Source organism: Apus apus, chromosome 5 (assembly GCF_020740795.1).
Source record: "Apus apus isolate bApuApu2 chromosome 5, bApuApu2.pri.cur, whole genome shotgun sequence".
NCBI lineage: Eukaryota > Metazoa > Chordata > Aves > Apodiformes > Apodidae > Apus > Apus apus.
In genome coordinates this window covers 14,282,175-14,303,287 of record NC_067286.1, presented here as the reverse complement: position 1 = coordinate 14,303,287, position 21,113 = coordinate 14,282,175, and the positions used below count along the sequence as shown (strand labels likewise).

The following is a 21,113-nucleotide window of genomic DNA, read 5'->3' as shown; positions in this document are numbered from 1 at the left end:
ACAACTGAGCTAGACCTCTTGCCACAGCATGGCACAGTGATTCAATTCAGGGCCCCAGGCAACTTATGTGATTGATTTTTCAGGTCTGGGTCTTATGAACGTAGACAGTGGCAGCCACTGGCAAAGCCAATTACGTAAACTTACGACACACTCTCGGAGACCTCCAGTCTACAGCAACTCCATGCTGGCAGCACTGATGGGCATATGCTGATACACTTGTACAGAAACACTCACAGTCACCTCCTTGGTTACAACCACATGTATCTGTCAAGCAGTTTGAATAAAACCAGGTGACGTCAATCTGGAAACATAAATATTACTTATCAAAAATATTCATATAGACACTGACAACAATCACCTCAACAAAAAACTATGACTTTAATATATGACTACGAAGTATTTAAAGACTTAAATTTAAATGTTTCTTGAAACAAAAACATTAGAACACATAATAAAATCTTAGTAACATAATTAAATCAATAAACCACTCAGAACACACACTAGGACGTTGATGTGAGTTTGTGTTTTGTATGGTTTTGTAATATTTTAACCATAATAAACTACAAAGAAGTCTTTAAATGAGAAACTCCCTAAACTGACCACAAATCAATACATCCCAGAATTGTTAGGAAAGTTAGTTATACAAAAAATGTAAGAGATAATAAAGTAGATGGAAATCTTTTCACATGAGAGTGGTTCATTCTCTTCGTATTATTAGGTAATTTCACAGGTGAATCTGTGATTTTTCCCTTAGATTATTTTGAAGTCTCACATAACAAAATTTCAAAGGAAAGTGTCAATGCTAATTTGCTTATTGCATTGGTAAATATTCTACACAGATTTACAACTTTAACATCAGCTTCTACTTTCTTCCAAAATATCCTACTGAGCAACCCTGCAAGATTCAGTTGTCTTTCAAATGACATCTCCTTCCTCCGTAGGAACCATTCTGACACACTCTTTAAGCCAGGCACACATTCTCAATACTTGAACGTTTTGGGATATGTAATTTTTCATGTAGTCCTAGCTCTGGAAATCAGCCCCACCTCATCCTCCAACTGAATCTGAGCCTGTTGATTTCAGAACATGTTGTATGGCTCATTTATTTTCCTTAGTTGCCTGAGTGAGGAGATAAGTTGTTTTTTTTCTAGGAATGAGTTCTTCAAAACTGATATTGCCCAGAAGACACTACCAATTTATTTAAGTATGCCTGAAAAATGTGCATGCTATGTAACACAATGGAGGAAAATAAAGCAAACAGTTAAGCTTACACAAATAGTGCTTGGGATGAAAAAATAACACAAATTTGGTATAATTTTGTCTGCTCTCATTACAAAGGGAACTAAATAGGACTACCCATATTGTAGAATGCTAAATTAGTGCCAAAGTAGCTTGCTGCTTAGGTCAGCTAAGTGCAGATAGCCCTTATAACATTATAACAGGTCCAGTTAAACATTCCAAGGAGGACTCAGGCAATTAGACCCATTAGCCTCCCTTCAGTCCCTGTTAATGTCATGGAGCAAATCACCCTGGGGACCATCACAAGTCAACTGAATCCTGTGATTGGGAAAAGCCAACATGGATTTACCAGGGGCAAATTGTGCTTGACAAACCTGATTGCCTTCTATGACAAAGTAGCCCAATCCATTGATGTAGGGCAAGCAGTGGATAGCATCTACCTGGACTTCTCCAAGGCTTTTGATACAGTCCTCCACAGCCTCCTCCTGGAGAAACTGACTAATTATGGCCTTGACAAGTGGTCTGTGCAGTGGGTGGGAACTGGCTGACAGACCATACTCAGAGGGTGATAGTAAATAGTTCCTCCTCAAACTGGCAACTGGTCAGACGTGGAGTCCCCCAAGGACTCATATGGGGCCCCACGCTGTTTAACATCTTCATAAGTGACCTGGATGTTGGATCAAGAGCACCCTGATCATGTTTGCAGATGATAACAAGATGAGTAGAGAGGTTGACACTCCAGAAGGGAGAGATACACTCCAGGATGACCTGGACAGGCTGAAGGACTGGGGTAGCAGGAACCTTATGAGGTTCAAAGTCTAAAGTCTTGCACCTGAGAACACATAACCCAGGAGTGCAGTTCAGACTGGGATCCACTCAGCTGGTGAGCAGCCCTGTGGAAAGAGACCTGGGGGTCTTGGTGGATAACAGGCTCAACATGAATGAACAGTGTGCTGTAGCAGCAAAGAAAGCCAACAAGATGCTGGACTGCATCAAGGGCATCACCAGCAGAGATAAAGAAGTCATCATCCCGCTCTATTCAGCACTTGTCAGACCACACCTGGAGTACTGCATTCAGTTTTGGTCCCTGCTCTACAAAAAGGATGTGGACAGGCTGGAGAGGGTCCAGAGAAGGGCCACAACGATGATCAGAGGACTGGAGAACCTGCCATATGAGGAGAGGCTGCGAAAACTGGGTTTGTTCAGTCTGCAGAAAAGAAGGCTTAGGGCAGACCTTATTACCATGTTCCAGACTTCCTGTTTACAAGGAGTCACATGGAAACTACAAGGTGTAATGGGCACAAGTTGCTCCTGTGGATATTCTGACTGGACACAAGAGGTAAATTTTTCACCATGAGGACAGTCAAACATTGAAATAGTCTCACAAGGGAAGTGGTAGATTCCCCCACATTGGACAGTTTTAAGTCTCAGCTTGACAGGGTGCTGAACCATCTCAAACTCTATAGTAGTACCTAGAAAGGTTGGACCAGATGATCCTTGAGGTCTCTTCCAACCTGACATTCTATGATTCATATTTTGCAGTAGGTATGGGTTAGACTTTCTTCGTGTTCTCTTTTGCTATAGTAATCAAAATTACTATGCTATGGAAGACAAGATGAAGTGTTAAAGCTATGCGAGTTGAAGAGTAAAGATTCTCTCTAGCGTTACGTCCACTTTCACGTCTATGTATTACCACAACTCACCACTGGATGGCAAGCTTCAAAAGCTTCACTTAGCAGTATTCCACATTCCTTCTTGGCAAACGGCTCTCTAAGAGGATTCAAATTGCATGGATTTCGAATGTCAGAGCTGTCAACACACTTAACCAGAAAGCAAAATCAAGGTGAGAAGCATGTTTCATAACCACTTTGTGTTTGAACTTGGAAAGTACTTTTTTTTTTTTTTTTTTAAGGGATGTGAAACACAAATGCATCATTTACAAAACTAGTCAGACTAAGATATAGAACTAAAAGGGGAAGCTAATCTGCAGACAAGGAAAAGTACAAGATCTCAAGAAATGTTTCATTTTTCCAGGAGCAGCAGAAAACCACACACATACATATAGGTCTAAACAGAGCTCCCATGCAGCCCCAGCCTGCAGTCCTTATACCTGAATAGTCCAGCTTACATAACCAAGTTCACTCAGATGATGTGCAGAAATCAGTGTCAGAAATCAGATCTTTCTACTGTAATTACTAGGAAGGAACATTTCTATGAATACCACTAGACACATGAAGTTGAAAAATTGAAAGTTTACAGCTTATGGAAAGAATATTTTTTCTTCCCATTGCTATGGTTTCACAGTTAAGTATTTCCCAGCTATGAAAGATCAGCTAAACCGACAACACAGTCTAAAGTGAACCCAAAATTCTTCCATTATGTAAAAAACATGACTACTTTACTGTTCAAACAGCATCTTCAAAACCACTTGTAGATTCAAAATATTGCACAGCATTTATCTCTATACTACAGGGCTGTGTAGGAAAAAAGGTGATTGTTTTCTTCTCCTTACAAGATTATCATATCTGTAAGAACCATCAATATTGCCATTTGCATTGCTGCCTGATTGACATTTCCAGGAACACATTTCTGATTTCATTCTAGATAAATTATGATGTAACAGCAAAAAATTTGCTAGCAAACAGATTCTTTTTACTATGTACCTCTACAGCTGTCCAGCTGTTTCCAAACTCTTGTGAATTTGTTAACTCAAAATTATCTGGAGTCCTCAATTCATTTACTGTCTTCAAATCAAAATTTCCACATAATCCAGTCAAGTCACCCTGGCAAGAAATGAAATAATATTAAATAATAATAAAAAAAAATTTCCACGACACTAAACACTACCAGCCATGACCACTTAAAAAAAATTAAGTTCCTGCCTTCAGTTGCTTACTTATATATGTCAGGATTTGATCCTTTTCAGCTAAATTTCAACCAAAATGGTTCACCTCTTTGTGACAATGAATCTGTAGAAAACATTGTATTTTGACATCAGTATTACTCTCTTTCAAGTAAGTATCTCCAAGCCTTTGAGAAAGGAGCTGATCTTTGTTCAGAGAAGTAACCTGTTTGCTAGCTCTGTGCTTTTTATGCTTCAGCAAAGTAACATCTGCGCCAGTCATAAGGAATGTGTACTAAAGGAGGATGTGGTCTATCTTGATTTCAGTAAAGCATTTGACACCGTCTCCCACAGCATCCTTGTAGATAAGTTGATCAAGTATGGGTTTGATGATCAGGCAGTGAGGTGGATCAAGAACTGGTTGAAAGGAAGAAGTCAGAGAGTTGTAGTCAATGGGGCAAAATCTAGTTGGAGGCCTGTGACTAGTGGAGTCCCTCAGGGGTCGGTACTGGGACCGGTGTTGTTCAACATCTTCATCAACGACCTGGATGAGGGTATAGAATGTACCCTCAGCAAGTTTGCTGATGACACCAAGCTGGGAGGAGTGGCTGACACACCAGAAGGCTGTGCTGCCATTCAGAGAGACTTAGACAGGCTGGAGACTTGGGCGGGGAAAAACCTGATGAAGTTTAACAAGGGCAAGTGTAGAGTTTTGCATTTGGGGAAGAAAAATGTCATGCACCAGTACAGGTTGGGGGCTGACCTGCTGGAGAGCAGTGTAGGTGAAAGGGATCTGGGGGTCCTGGTAGACAGGAGGATGACCATGAGCCAGCAATGTGCCCTTGTGGCTAAGAAGGCCAATGGCATCCTGGGGTGTATTAGAAAGGGTGTGGTTAGTAGGTCAAGAGAGGTTCTCCTCCCCCTCTATTCTGCATTGGTGAGGCCGCATCTGGAGTATTGTGTCCAGTTCTGGGCCCCTCAGTTCAAGAAGGACAGGGAAGTGCTTGAAAGAGTCCAGCACAGAGCCACAAAGATGATTAAGGGAGTGGAACATCTCCCTTATGAGGAAAGGCTGAGAGAGCTGGGTCTCTTTAGTTTGGAGAAAAGGAGACTGAGGGGTGACCTCATCAATGTTTACAAATACGTAAAGGGTGAGTGTCAAGAAGATGGAGTTAAGCTTTTTTCAGTGATGACCAGTGATAGGACAAGGAGTAATGGATACCAATTGGAGCATAGGAGGTTTAAGGTCAATATCAGAAAAAATTTTTTTACTGTGAGAGTGACAGAGCACTGGAACAGGCTGCCCAGAGAGGTTGTGGAGTCTCCTTCTCTGGAGACATTCAAAACCCGCCTGGACGCCTTCCTGTGTGATGTACTCTAGGTGACCCTGCTCTGGCGGGGGGGTTGGACTAGATGATCTTTCGAGGTCCCTTCCAACCCCTATGATTCTATGATTCTATGTTGCCTCAAAGGTTACTTGTTTCTGATGTTACAGGAGCTAAGACCAATAAATGTAAATAAGAATATTTAAATTAACAAGGTAGTTTAATGCTTCTCTGCTTGACTCTGCCACAGAGTTCCTACATTATTTCTGACATATGGTCTATTCTCTGAATAATAATGTCTTACTTGATAAGACTTATACAAACACCTGAAAAAATGGCAGAGTGTTTACTTTCACTCACCTGCCACTGATGACCCATCTGTACATGAACTGTTGTTCTTTGATCCCAAAGTATGGTGATGTGCTCTTCAGCAAAATGAACAACTGTGAAAAATCCAGCTTTCCATAACTGTACTTTTTGTAGTTCATCTATATGACTAGATAAGCTCTGTTCAAAACAAAAGGAGGCAGCTTATAATGTAAGTTATTTCTTCACAAAATACTCACTTAACAGGAAATTAAACACCTAAATAAAATGAGTCACATGGTTCTCAGACAGAAGGCTTCATTGGGATAAATGCTTAAACAGAACTGGTCTGGATTTTGACTGTACTTTTATGATTTTCCCATTTTAAAAGTTGATTTTATAACAAATTTACAGGATGGGTAACGGCAACTGGAATTAAGATTAAAGTGTTAATGGTTCATCTGGGAGGCAAGAAATTTCCCTTAAGGTTCTTGGTTATGATTTTTACTTAGTTATACATCACTGCATTCAGAAGGTCATAGCTACATGATTTTTTGTAATACAGACAGGTATAAAGATGGATGGAACATCTTCTTGAAATAAGGAAGTGTCTAAATATGTCCAGAGTACCATCTTATTTACAAAGCATTCTTCTCTCCATCCAATAACAGATTCCAAATTATTTGTAACATGAACTAAGATATCTGGTTTAATTACACAATACCTCACACAAAGAGAGACAACTTCCTTTGTACAGTCAGTCTACAAACTCTAAATAGTACTATTTATACGAAAGTTACCAAATACACTAAATATTTACAGCAATGAAGTTTTTGGTTTGGCTAAAAAACTGCCACAAAATTAAGGCTGTGGAAGACATACCAGCAACTGCAATTTATTTTTTACAGTTGTATAAGAATATTCTTCCTAAACATTCCAGCCCAGACTAATTTCTTAATTCTAGTGGAATTAATAGCAAAACTCACACTGACAAAAATATCTGGATTTTTCCTAAGATACTAAACAGTAATTAAATCTAAACAAAAGGATTAGGATCATCTCATCTATCATTTTTGTGACATATAAACAAGACTTGGTTTAAGGTTTCCACTGACCAATCCAGTTGTGATCAGTATTTACACCTCTGCTACTTAAGTGGCACAGTAAGTTCTTGCTAATGAAAGGAAAAAGAACCTGAAGAACAACACATGGTCCCTTTAGATCAATATTAAGACTGAAACTTACTGGATTTCCAGTTTCATCATCAAATATTAAAAAAGATTTTCCAACATTAATGAAAATGCTTTTTCTGCAAATGATTCCAGTATTAAAGCAGTTAATATTCTCTATAATTACAGAAAAACTGGTTGATGTAGTACTCTGAAAAAAAAAAAAAATAAATACATGGACACTTTAAAATACACTAATAGAAATATCTATGTTGTTACACAGTTCAATCAGCAGAAATCTCAGATAATTATTATGTTATGTAGGATTCAGAGTCTTAGCAACATCAAAGCTTAAAAATCACTATGCAGCACTCAATAAAATGTACCGGTAAGATGGAAGCTGAAGGATAGGTTTTAACAGGTAGGTTTTATATCCAGTTTTAAAGAGGCTTTACAAAAAAACAACTCACCTTAACTAGGTAAACCTTACAAGTTCCAACAAAGTCAAACGTTAGTCCATCGAATGTCCTGTAATGCCGGTCCCCGTACGCAGTGCACATCGATGGGCAAGGATGGAAGGTGCACTGAAATGATCCATGCTGGCAAATGCTGAAAAATGTATGACCGATAATGGTAATATCAACTGCAACCACAGACAAATGATTACAGCTATTGCACTGAGAAGCAACAAAACAAAAGCCACGCAAGTATGATGACTGTGGACAGCGGCATTTTGAGGTCTTAACTAAAAGCAGCAGGTATGAATTGATTTTCTGGAAAAAAAATATACATCATCAACTCTTCCAGTCTGTGTTTCTTCATGTTATAATTTATAGGTTTCAGAATATACAGATACCGAAGGGCATTTCTTTTGTTGAAACAACAACAAAAAAAGATACCACCTGAAGTAATACAACTTATTCTCTAGTAACTCACATCAATAACATGCCACAAGGTCAACACTTTCTTTTTCAGCTTCTCACAGAACGTTTCTTTCTATACAAGCTGAACTTTGGAACCAACGAACAATGGGACATATTGCCACAGTCTTTATTAGCTCAGCTTGAACAAGAATTTCACAGAAGTGCAACAGAAAAATTTCAGTAGCACTACTTGGATGCTTAAGTTCCTTAGAAGAACCACATTTTGGATTGTTGGACTTTTGTTTGGTTTTCCAAATGCCTAGGAATTATTAGTCCCAAACCCTAGCCTAACAATTTACAGGCTTCCAGAACAGTTCAAGTTCTGACTTGGGCCTCCTTAAGCATGAAAATGCTTTTATCACACATACAATAAATGACTGTTTAGACATTTCTGAATTACCTTTGCTTTGTAACTGCCTAACAGCAAGGGTTTGTAGCACCTTTTCAGAAATGACCTAAAGTTTATAAATTATGGATAGAATTTAATTTCCTGTACCCACAAGTTCTTTTTAAAATGCTATTATTTATGTTTCTAAATCAACAGGACACTTTAAAAACTCCCCTCAATGAAGGCAGCAGAGCTGGTGTCCTGATACAGCTTTGCTACAGGTATATTTTATAAATATAGGTTAAATGAAATACAGTATGTGATATAATTCTGGCACAGTCTTAACATTTTTCAGAAATACTGAATTTTCAATTTCCTGATTATATGAATGCTTCACATTTTACAACTAAAGCATTAATCTGGCTTGTAGAAGTATTTGATAAATCACTAGTGCTTGGAAGTACCAACCAGTATTAAGTTTTTTGTCAGAAGAACTTCAATTTTTCTGTTCATTTTGCTACGTATATGGCAGGGTCAGAATATCACTCTTCTCAAAACAGCAGCCATTATCTAGAAAACCTAGACACTGCCAATTACTGGTAGCATCATGTTTCCTTCTGTCCCCTTACCACATAACTTGCACCAACCTGGAGTAACTTCCCAGATTTTCCAAGACTCCCATCATTGATTTTGCCCACTGCTTGTGTTTTGTGTAACTACATATATAAATACACTAAGCACACAGCTAAAATAAGTTTAAAGTATGACATGTGAAAAGTGTTTGCTGTAGCAAAGCAAAAGTAGATGGCAGTAGGACTCAGTCGGCTAACTCTGATCACCTCAAAGCTGTACCTACTCCTGCCAATGGAGAGAGTGGTAAATAGAAGAAATTATATTTGGACTGAAATAATAAGTGTGTCTTCCATTGCTCTCTGTGAAACTTTAGGTTTTAGTTTTACTTTTGGCCTATGCAAATCTGCCTCCACAGGCAGATCTGTTAAAGACTTGTGCAGAAACATTTCTTAACATGTAAAAAGTAGGGAGCTCCTTTGCAGACCTTCTTTTTCAGGCGTCTTAACACATTTGCAGTCAGAAAGACAGGCTTAAGATATAAACAATGTCTTCAAAATCTTCTGCACCAGTCTTGTTTCATGGTAAGTAAACTAACATTTAGCTACCAGAATCTAGAGAGTCCTATTTGGAAACAGAGCTCCTAGCACCTTCGGGACTTCAACTAGCTTTTTAGAACAAGTATTTCCGAGAAGTATTTGCTTAAGAACACAGAAGGCCCAACTCAGCAGCCCAATGAGAGTAACCAGCATTTGGTTAATGGTGTCAATGTATGACAGCAAACCAGAATTGCTAACTGCACCTCCCATCTTACCCTGGCACAGCACCAAAATACTGCTCTGATACCTTCAATTAGTGTAGCAACCTTTAGCGTTTAATCTTGCTGGCACATTTAAACAGCATCAGGCAGTTGTGCTGAAAACCGAACTTGGGAAACCTAAAATTGCAGTTCAGCAAGACCCCAGAGCTTGGGTTGAAAGCTCGTGACATTCCACTGCTAGTTTTCCCAGTTTAAGAATTTATTTTATTTTCCATTTTAGTACTCAATAGACAAATCAAATCAGATTCATAGCTATGTTGCGAATACTACATCAGATACGAGTAAGATGATATTTAGTATTAACGCAAACTAATTCTGTGCACTAAATAACACTAAAGTAAATAACTGCTATGAGTGTCTAAGCAGGTGTGTTTGCACAGCTGTATTCTCATGCCTTGCACAAGCAAAAATGCACCTTTCCCTTCAAATATGAAATATACACAGCAGTCTCAAAGACTTCCTACACTTTGTATCAAGCAGAGCTTGTTGCAGACTTCCCATCCATCAGTGGAAAACTGATTGCCAAAAAGGTATTATCACTTAATCTGTCTTTGCTTCTGGACAGGGAGGACTGGAAAAGCCACGACAGCCTTAAGGATTTGTACATTAATTAATGGGCCTGGCCTCAGGAAAAAAAAAAAAAAAAAAAGAGAGAAGGCTAAATCTTCAATGTCTCTCTGCCTGCACCGCTGCTGCCTTTGGTGAAGTCTCATACAGATTAAATGGGACATAATAATTCTTTCTGATGCAAGCAATCCCACACCAGGTCTAATTGGAGAGGCCTTTGGAAATAAGAGGGTGAATAACCCGGTCGCTTTACCTGCCTGCCCAGTGGAGATGGCTTGTAAGTCGCTTCACCAGTCGACCAAAGGGCTACAAATATCTTCTAGAGCAGATACTGAGGACCTGACGAGAGGCAGAGGGTAGGCAGTCAGCACAAGGCTGGAGGGGGCAACGACATCCAGACACGGCAGTGATTAGTGCTGACTGGACAAGCCTTCACCTTATTAGGCTATACTGAGCTGTGCAGGCCAGGAGCAGCAGATTACCAGGTGACACCAGTTAGATGTTCCTGGTAAGCTAAAAGAAGGGGACAAAAGGAAGGAACCGCTCTGCTAAGAACCTGGAGGCTACACCACTACCAGAGTATCTTGATGCTTGACAATACAGCTGATTTTTCTGAGGCTCTGATAAGTCAAATAATGCTGCTTAGAGCCAGCTAGCAACATTCAGCAGTGGTCAGAGAAGAAAACAGGCAGGAACCATTAAGAAACAAGTTTGTCTGAGGATCACAGAGATGTGGTGTATTTGTTAAGCTCACTGAAATGGCAGTGCAAAATGCTCTACCGAGAGTGCTCGAGGTAATTTCACAGAGCAACATAGCTATAGGGTATGTGCTGCACTCACACCACTGGATGGTAAAAGGAATAGGTTTCTGCATGGATTTGAGCAATCCTATCAACCCTTGTGTATTGGAACACTTCTGTTAGAAGCCGATGAATTTATTGCTTATCCACAGATGCAAAATTATATACCAATTATCTGTCACTCTGCTCAGTACCTGATGTTGCTCAATACACTCCTCAATTTATCACTGTAGCAGGCACATACTTAGGGCCACAGGGTAATGTCTTAGACTGCACAGATTCAAAGCTAAATGTGGACATGAATGGAAAGCTTTAACAAATGTTACCAAAGTGTAATATTTGAAGGATTTTACCTGTATTTTATGAACACTGATCAAGGAATATTAATTTAGATTACCTTGAAAATCAAAACAATTCTTTTACTAAATCAAGCTATTTAAAAATAAGTAATTCTCAAATAGCTGTTATTTTGTTATGTACATATTCATTGAAGAAACAAACCCTACCAAAAAAAAAATTATTTTAACAGCTCTTCAAACAAGTGTAAATACAAAATTAGGGTGGAAAATTTACCAGAATCTGGTGTGAAATTTATGATTAAGAAACATGAAGGATTAACCAACCCATAAATAAACAACTAAATGAGATAATGACCTACATAGAGCTCTGCTTACCATGTATGACAGGAAGAAATTACTTTGTCACCTGGAAAGTACTCCTTTCCTTTCCATGAACATGGACATTCATCTGCTTTCAAGCACACATCCCCATGTTTAACAAGACTATTAAAAAAGAACAAAAAGTACACATTCAGCAAAGTACACCTGGTACCTATATAAAACAATGTTTTCCTAAACTTTTAAATTATTAGCATTTTTACATTGAAAAACTTAATACTTTGAAATTGACAAGGCACAATTTTATAATTAAATCATAGCAGAGTAATTTGGTAATTTCCTTTCATAGGTCTCTGAATATTTTCTCTTTAGTAAGTGCTAGCACTTTGGGCACTAGCCCTTCAACCACTAACAATGTGAAGATCTATAAAATTATGTAAAAATTTCAAGGAATTTTAGTTTCAGGGAAACTAAAATTTTCCAGATCTTCTCTAAATTTCACCACATTTCTTGTAACTCAGCCAATTAACTCATATTTATCTTAAGTTAAGGTATCTTCCAAGGCATGTGAGAGTCATTACAGTCATTTGCTCTAGTGGTACATGCACTGATAAAAATCAGTAGCTTATTTTTCTTAAGAAATTTTAAATTAGGGTTTCTTCTTGCTCTCCTCTTTTCTTCACCCGATTTGAAGAGCTTTCATTTGCTGCATAGTTCTACAGCTGTAGATACACCTCTTACTCAGTGAATAGTTTAATCAATACTAAAAGAGCTATTATTTTTGTTTGCACAAAAATAATTAAGTACATATGACTGGTACCTTCATGCAAACAACCACAAACTTAAATTTATTGCAGAAATACCCTCACAGCCTTCAAAGGAGATTTTCACCATACACAGATAACCACATGCATAGCTATTTACAGTCCAAGACTGATGCTTATAAAGTTGTGCTTATGATCACAACTCCTAGAGCAACAGATAGAAACTGAAAAACCAAAAAAAATTGTGAAAAAGATTCCACTAATGGAGAACAGAGGGATTCTTGTCTGGCAAGACAAAATAAAACAACTAGTCTATATCTGAAAGTAAAATATTTGTGGCTTTAAATAAACTAAAAATAAAATAATAAAAAAAAAAATATAAAATACATCTAGAGTTAAGCAGTGTCTTTCACTCTCACTGCTGTAACTCCATCTTGTTTTGGGTTGTGTATCTTTTTCTATATAGAATTGTGTTTGAACCAAGGTTGAAAAGTTGGAGTAACTAACATGCCAATCACATAGTAAAAGGATTTATTCTTCCAGACACCATGCAATCCACAATTTCCCTTGTTTCTAAATGCTAAGTTGTGAAATATATTTTTATTGTGAAATAAACAGCCTCTCAATATGATGCTGTTTGGCTGATGATAATTTTCTTTTCCAGTACCTCTCTGCAGTAACACAAATTTTATACAGGTTTTCCTACGTTCCTAACATTTTTCTGAAGAAAACAGATTTGGGATTTCTGATGCTTAGCACTAACATTTGGGCAAGCTCCTGGACCATGGAACAAGAGATCATAGGTGTGAGGCACATCCATGACAAATCAGGTGATGATACTCATTTGTTCCCCTGGTATGCAAAAGGAAAGATTTTATCCCTGCATTTATTGCTGAACAATTTATTTACTCATATTAGCTGGTAATTTGTGTACTGTGACTTAGGCTCTTCTTCACTGTGTTATTTATGGAATTTTACAACTGTGGTGCAGGCATCAAAACCCCCACCTCCATTAAACTGAAAAACTGTAATTTTCCCTCAGAGTATGTAAACTGTTCTTTGTAATCCATACTTACTTCAAGTATTGCATCCAACTATGAGACTGAAATTCCCACTGGTTTAAAGCTTCTCAGAACTGAACAGGGCACATTCAGACACAAAGAGCATCACACTGACAAGTTAACACTAAAACACAGTTTTTTCCTTGCATTATTATCCTGGCTAAAACAAGTGATAACAGCTTGCTTTCTTGTAAAGCCAAGCAAATGGATGGATTTCAATGATCTAAGAATTCTCCACAAACACTCCACAGAGAGGCCTTGCAACAGCTCCTCTTTGAAGTATCAGACATTATTCTTGACACCTGTACTTTCTGTCTAACCTACAATGAACTGCAAAGATACAATGATAGCTATCACACTTCACCATGCTGAACACTGTCTCTTTACTCTCTTGCTATTGTTTATAGCTTTGCTCATTCACACACATACAAATTAAATAAATAGTCTTGGTAAAGGCATCCTTAGAAGCAATGTGTCTTCTGTGAGTCAACAAACACTTCTTTCACAGAATCACACAATGGTTTGAGTTGGAAGGGACCTTACAGATCATACTGTTCCAACCCCCCTGCATGAGCAGTGACACCTACCACTAAACGAGGTTGCTCCAAGCCCCATCCAACCTGGCCTTAAACACTTCCAGGGAGGGGCATCCACAACTTCTCTGAATAACCTGTTATAGCATCTCACCACCCTCACATAAATTAATTTCTTCCTGATGTCTAACCTAAATCTCCCCTCTTCTAGTTTAAAGCCATTAACCTTTCTTCTATCCCTACATGCTCTTGCAAAAAGCCCCTCACCAGCTCTCCTGCAGGCCTCTTTCTGGTACTGAAAGGCTGCTATAAGGTTTCCCTAGCATCTTTTCTTTTCCAGGCTGAACAGCCCCAACTCTCTCAGTCTGTCTTCACAGGAGAGGTCCTCTAGCCCTCTCATCATCTTTGTGGGTTTCCTCTGGACTTGCTCCAACAGCTCCATGTCTTATATTGGTGGCTCCAGAACTGAACAAAATACTTGCTTCTGCAAAGCCCACAAATCCGGACCAGAGCACTAAAAAAATAACTCTTGCAGCAGTCACTGGAGCAGTCTTCAACTGGTTATGTATTGCATGGCTCTTTACCCTCCCTCAGGTAACAGCCCACCACCAACTGATTCATGCAGCCACCAACACTTCACTTTTGCCCCAATAATAAGTCTGCTCTCTCAGGGTTTCATACATCTTCCTACAAAGTTTTGTAACTGAGTTTAAGGAAGATAAAGAGAATTAAATAATCAGCAAGTAACTTTTCTAATGCCACAGAAAACAGGATAAACTTATAAAAAATCATCTAAGGCAGGAATGGGAAATTGACATACCAAAAAAACCTGCCATTTGCAAATGGTCAAGAGGATAATACTAGTGGTCTCTGATTATCATCACTAGTTCTGAAAACTTGTGGTGATGAAGAAATTTTTTTATTAAGTATGCTTTTGTAGAACCTTATTAGGTTTGCTAGTCCACAGACTTATAAGATGCCAAAAAATGGTTGGAAAAAGTTCTTTCCTGTGAGGGTGGTGAGATGCTGGAACAGGTTGCCCAGGAAAGTTGGGGATACCCTCCCTGGAGGTGTTCAAGACCAGGTTGGATGGTGCCTGGTTTAGTGGAAGGTGTCCCTGCCCATGCAATGGGGGCCGATCTAGATGATCTCACTCAGTGTCTCTACAGGCAGTGTACAGCCATAGGAGAACAGAATTAAGTTTGCCCAAGTTACAGCAAATATGGAATTTCTTATTTTTGTATTTTCATCTCTAAGAAGTCTATAAAACTTTGTTTTTTGTAACTATACAAACATTATCAGAGCTTTGGGATCAGCAATACTTAACACTGAGCCTTCAATGCTAAAAATATTTTAATTGCTTAAATCTCAGAACTAAATTATACCAGCAAGAAGTAACAACTGATAATCTTAGAGGTCATGCAGAGCAAAATAGATCACAAACTTTTTATTCTCTGCTTAGCTGCGTATCATACAGTGCTGCTGAAGCTACCCACTAACTTTGAAGGACAACAGCCAGGCTCAGCAGAATTAAGTTTTTGCACATGTGAAAAATGTCTGCCTGCATTTAATTTCAAAATCCATTTTAGCACTGCAGTTTTTCACCATTGTACCATATTATGAGTTGGATTAATTACAGGTTCCATTTCATGTGAACAGTTTGACATCTCATGCTTCTGAATATTAAGGTAAAATAAAGAAGTCTGAGAAGCAACAGTTTACCATGACACAGAAAAATCTACACTTAAATGAGTAAGGAGTCAGACTCCCCCTGAGCTGTTTCAGCACTCTTTGACTGAAGAACTGGCTTTTTTTTTTTTTTTTGAGGAGGCTGTCAAGCCATGAGCAGTAATTTAGAGTGGTAATACTCAAAAACTTCAAGCTATGTGCTTAAGAGAATAAATCCCATCAAAACAAACATAACAAACACAATTACTATTTTTATATTACAAAAATATCTCAGTAATACAGTGCTTGATTACAAAACATGACAGCAGCTCATCTGCACATTTTCAGCATAAATCCCTGAGACTTAGAATATCTTTCTGAGGGAGAGAACACTGAAAATATCACATCAAAAATGAAGAAATATGCCTCCCTCAGTGAAATGTTCAGGTAAGAGGTTAGATATCTGAAAAGTTTATCTAGATGAAACAGATTCTTCCATAGTACATGAACTGGATCAAATTTCAATGCCCCTTATATATCCCTGCCATATTTTGCTTTTATTATTGTGAGGTATTAGACCTTTAGTTCCATCTGTCTCTTGGGTTAATGTTTCTTATGTCTTCAGCAGCCCATATTGTTGCATAGTAAGCCTTCACACATTGGCTGCTCACCCCTTGACATGTCAGATTCTCCAAGTAGAAGTGTGGTGTGTCCTCAGCAGAATTAATTACTCAGTCCTACTGAAAGTAGCCATCTATGTTTGTGCATGAAAATATGAACATCTGCCTGTACTCACCCCAGTGGGCAGACACAACCCGAAACACAAGGAAGGTGTGCTGAGAATGTAAGGTTTAGCAGCTGATTCTCACAAGTTCTCTCTCTGCTGAGTTCAGAATCAACTTGTGGATTACTGCAGTTAATATAAATCTGTCCAACTGGGCAGCTGTGGGCTGGGGAAAAAAATTTACTCACATTAGTCTTCACACCCAAAATTCTGTATTCCATAAAGGTGTGCAATAGATTCAGGTTAAAACTATGTAACACAAGTGTAAAACCCAGTTACACCAGTACCACCCAATTGCCTGTCTCCCCTGAGCACAGTTAACTTCACAGAAGCCCTATGAATCTCACATGAAATACTGAAATTAATATATTCCTTAAGTAAGGGACATGACTTTCTAAACAGTCAGGAATCAATCCTCCAGGACAGAAACACAAAGTACCATCAACAGAGAAACAGAAATCAACAAAAAGCCAAAAATATCAAGAACAGGTCTGAGAGCGAGATGTCAATCTCCATGCTGGGGCCACTCACTATGGATAGAAAAACTCCACGGTAAAACCCTGTTGCTTTTGAGTTGTGCTGAACATACTGTGTGTACGTAACAAAAATGCTGAGTAGTGGCAGTGTTTTAAAAAACTAGTTTAAGTTGGTTCCTGGAATCTATTTCTTTATTAGGAAGAGAGGTTCTGTATAGTCAAATTAGTATAACCATCACCTTCAAGTGCATGGGGAACAGATTTCTGCCAAATGCCACAGAGCTGGCAATTGCAAACCTCAAACAAGCCTTCCTCACTGAAGTAAAAGGAGCATCATAACAAGAGTATGTACCATAATACTTACTGACACATAAAATATACTATAATATATAAAAACACTCACTACATTCTTCTGCTTAAGTATGAAAAAAGAAATATTTTTTAATCTTTCATTTACCCAGGGTTTGTGGGGAGAGAAAAAAAAAGCTGTGAAACGCTACTGTCAGTGTTCAGTTCATACAACCATGTTGGCAAACCATGGGGCAAAGCTAACCTTTGTCCTCGTGAAGTTCTGCTGTTTGTCAAAAAGCTAAGTTATTTACATTAGCAATCTAAAAAGCCTTAGTGTTTTAAAGCATTGGGGGGAAAAAATTGCTCAGATTTAACAGTACTTTGGTCAGTTACACTAACCAGTTTTTCTTTCCATCACACAAATACATTTCCTAAATTACAGATTCCCTCCTGTAAGTTATTCATTTGTACCTACTGCACATTCTTTTACTACAGAGAAGGAGCTCCAGAGACTGGAGAGTATATATTAATTGGACTTGGGAGTATTTTTACCCTCTCTCTCTTCACTCACCTATTATGTTGTTATCACAATTCATTACTCCATCCCTGCAATGGCTGCAATAAAAATACATGAAGACATAATGAGAAACAGAAGATCTAAAATATCAATATTTTCTGCTTAATAATGAAGCATGAACCAATAGAAAATAACTGTACAAATGCTTGCATTAAACATTAGAACTGTAGATAAAGCATGCACTGCCTTAACACATAAAGAACATTAATTACACTTAATTTTTGCCTTCTGCATACTGTTGCTATGCGTTAAAACCACTGACATAAAAATAGATGCAGGAATACAACATTACACTGCTCCCAAAAACATCAGTGCAAACCCTGTATGTAACAGAATCATCATTATGTAAAACAAAACCACAATGAGCAATAGCAGCAAAACAAGGCAAAACCCTAAACTCACATACATGTTACAACAAGCTCTTAAAAGAATTAAAAGAACATTCTTAACATTATTAGAAACACTCCAGTTTACTCACAATCAATGTAGAACTCTGCTGAAATGCAAGCTATTCATTTATGAGAAGTTCTTCGGGATGCCAACAGCTCTTAGTTATCCCACAGTTGATGGTAAAACCCCAATGTTGAATAGAATACAATCCCAAGCTATTTTGACTTCTACAACTTCTTGTACTGAACTGGACTGACTTTTCCCCAAGAAAAACATAGTAACAGGAGATTGATAGCTTTGTCTTTTCTCAAGGCTCCTAACATGGATCATGAACAACCCATGTGAAAACATCTCACAATACCGAGAATTTCTAACAAAAATAGTGTTTCAATTATTTTTTGTGTTCTTGGCTCATAGAAGGAAACAGTGATGTAGTTAATTTTTATCTTCATGCTGTCTCAAATTAATTTTGCTTCCACAGTATGATAGAATTCTGGAATAACAACCTACTGTGACTACTATCAGAACCAACTGGAACTACAGGTCATAATGAGAACCTAAAAAAATTCTAACAATTCTATATGCTAATCAAGACTAAAAAAAGAAAAATAAGGTAATGTATCAAAGCCTGTAGCATGCATACCCATTCACATATGCAAAATATTACAGAGACAGGAACAAGCACATTCCCCTTACATTACAAAGTTCAGCAAATAAACAAGGGAACAGCATAACATTCAACTCTAATGAGATACCATAGGCAGCAAAGCACTGAGCAATATAACTGTCTGCTCTTGTCTAATTTCAGCCAAAATTGCCCAGTACTTGTATAAAATGGCAGCAGATCTGATAGCAACTCATTGTCAGGGGAAAAAAAAGTAGCAGCACTAGCTTCGTTTCAGGTCCTCTGCTTCATTAGATAATCTAAGTCCATGAACTCCAGCACTATCCTGCTGTTCTACTGCAATGGCCAAGACAGCCCCAGAACATCTACTACTCGTCAGCAGGTTCAGAATCAAATTCTGTATTTGTTACAGCCACCCTGCTGTAGGTTTGGAGTTGTGTATGCACCTCAAAGTACTTCAGGAAGTGTCCTAGCTCAAGGACTTGACATTATAACTCAGCCAACAGACAAAGTAGTCCTAAAGTGAACTACTGACATAACATCAGTATCCAAATTAAAGTATTTTAAAGAACTGGTTGAGAACAAGAACAGGAAGGCTACTTCATAGACAAACATGAGAAATAAATCCAATTTGAAAGTGGAAGTTCCAAAGAGGAAGCACTTGGGAAGAACAAGGATGGAGAAAGCATAACAAAGATTATAATAGTTTCTAATAAGAATATTCTAATAAAAACCGAAGTGACAGACAAAACCTCTGCACATTGTGTAGATTTTTTTCCAGTTCATCCACACATATAGTACATTATTCCTAATGTATTACTTAGCACAAAGTAATTCAGAGGAGCTAACAGTCTCTACCTCCATGTTTTAAAGCCTTTCCTTTCAACAGATCTGTACACAGCCTTGTCAAAATGGAACAAGCAAAATTCACAACTAAATAGGTAGATGCATTGTAATTAACACACTTACATGAATCACAAGGTGCCAGGCAGCAAATAACTCCACTGAAATCAATGGAAAAATGATTTTCACCTGTAGTAATTTCTTAAAAATGCATTTGTGGATTCTATTATTACCAGTGTGCATTCAGCCAAATATCCACCAGAGTGCTCAACATAATTAGCTAAAATAGACACTTGACAAGAATGAAAGGAAACAAATAAAGAACTGAAGCCCCTTCCCATGACTGCCAGTGCTGCCTGGCACATGCTCTGTGAACAAAAATACATCCAGGAAGGCAGGCAATAGTGCACCCAGACTTTGTACAGCCCCCTATGCAGAACGGGTTGCCTGGTACTCTCCAGGGAAGCTGCCTGAAGGTAAAGATGAGCTACCTTGATGATTTAAGATACAGATTTATAATTATCAGTATTTATGAACACTAGGCTGCTGACAAAGACTGATAATGAGAGTGTGAGTTTACCAAGTGTCCCTTCTTCAGGAGGTGTCTGACAACATGAATCGCTCAATATGGCCTTTACTACAAACTGAAGAATTACACTGATCTATCACACATGTAATTAAAAGCAGAACAGACAAAATAAAATGCTATAGTAACTGATAGAGGCAATGACAGCTCAAACCATTACTTAAATTCTGAAAGCTTGTATTTTAGAAAACCTGCTGTCCATATTATTTAAGACTTTCTCCAGACAGAACTGTTGAAAAGGATGCACCTGGCAGCAGCCACAGCAATTTAACAAGTTCTTATTTAATGTCATTACTAAAATGATGCAAATGGAAGAGCAAGAGGACAAGAACAAACACTAAATGTTAGGAACAGTAACAGAGATGCTTAGTTACCTTTGGCTGCAGCCTGCAGATATTTGCATTTTTTTCTTACTTGATAAAGCCACATTGTCCTTTTACTCTAATTTATACTAATGTAAGACATTCTAAATTGCTATTCATAAATGGATTTATTATCCAGTATAGGGAACAAGAATAGCCTGAACAGACTTGAATGGACAGTCAAGAAATACCTGGGGTTTTCTGGAGCTCTCCAAATTAGTATGAACCTAGAAAATTCTAGTGCCTTTTCTCTCTTTGGCTTTGCTCTTCCGTATATTGAATTATAAGTACAGCAGCCTGAAAACCTTGCTTATAAAGAAGTGTTGTCCAAACGCAGAGAAAACTGATATAGGTTTATTCTCTATGTTTGCTTAAAAGTAATACCAAAACAACAACACAACAACCGACAGGCTCACCAGAATTATTTGACGACGCTCTTAAAAATAAAGAGACCATTCAGTCAGGCGAAACAACAAATATAAGATACAAAATGCATCTTACCATTTGCCCAAAGATGTCATAACATTTTCTCCAGGGGGATAGTCAATTCCTTGAAAATAGCATGGGCATTCATTTCTGGAGCAGAGGGGAAAAAAATGTAACTGTGATTAACTAAAATTGAAGGAAGAAAACATTCCCACTGATTT

The 21,113-nt window shown here is 38.0% G+C and overlaps 1 protein-coding gene across 1 annotated transcript in view; it reads right to left on the bottom strand.

Annotated features, from left to right (window-relative positions):
* The window catches only part of OTOG (otogelin), a 102,864-nt gene that overhangs the window by 46,924 nt on the left and 34,827 nt on the right, over positions 1-21,113 (bottom strand). Inside the window, exons 21-30 of the mRNA XM_051622057.1 lie at positions 20,968-21,042; positions 17,655-17,698; positions 16,329-16,482; positions 11,564-11,671; positions 7,352-7,490; positions 6,958-7,092; positions 5,767-5,913; positions 3,903-4,022; positions 2,943-3,059; positions 145-301 (exon numbers count right to left, since the gene is read on the bottom strand). Coding sequence (XP_051478017.1) covers positions 145-301; positions 2,943-3,059; positions 3,903-4,022; positions 5,767-5,913; positions 6,958-7,092; positions 7,352-7,490; positions 11,564-11,671; positions 16,329-16,482; positions 17,655-17,698; positions 20,968-21,042 — 1,196 coding nt within the window. The remainder of the gene's footprint in view (positions 1-144; positions 302-2,942; positions 3,060-3,902; positions 4,023-5,766; positions 5,914-6,957; positions 7,093-7,351; positions 7,491-11,563; positions 11,672-16,328; positions 16,483-17,654; positions 17,699-20,967; positions 21,043-21,113) is intronic.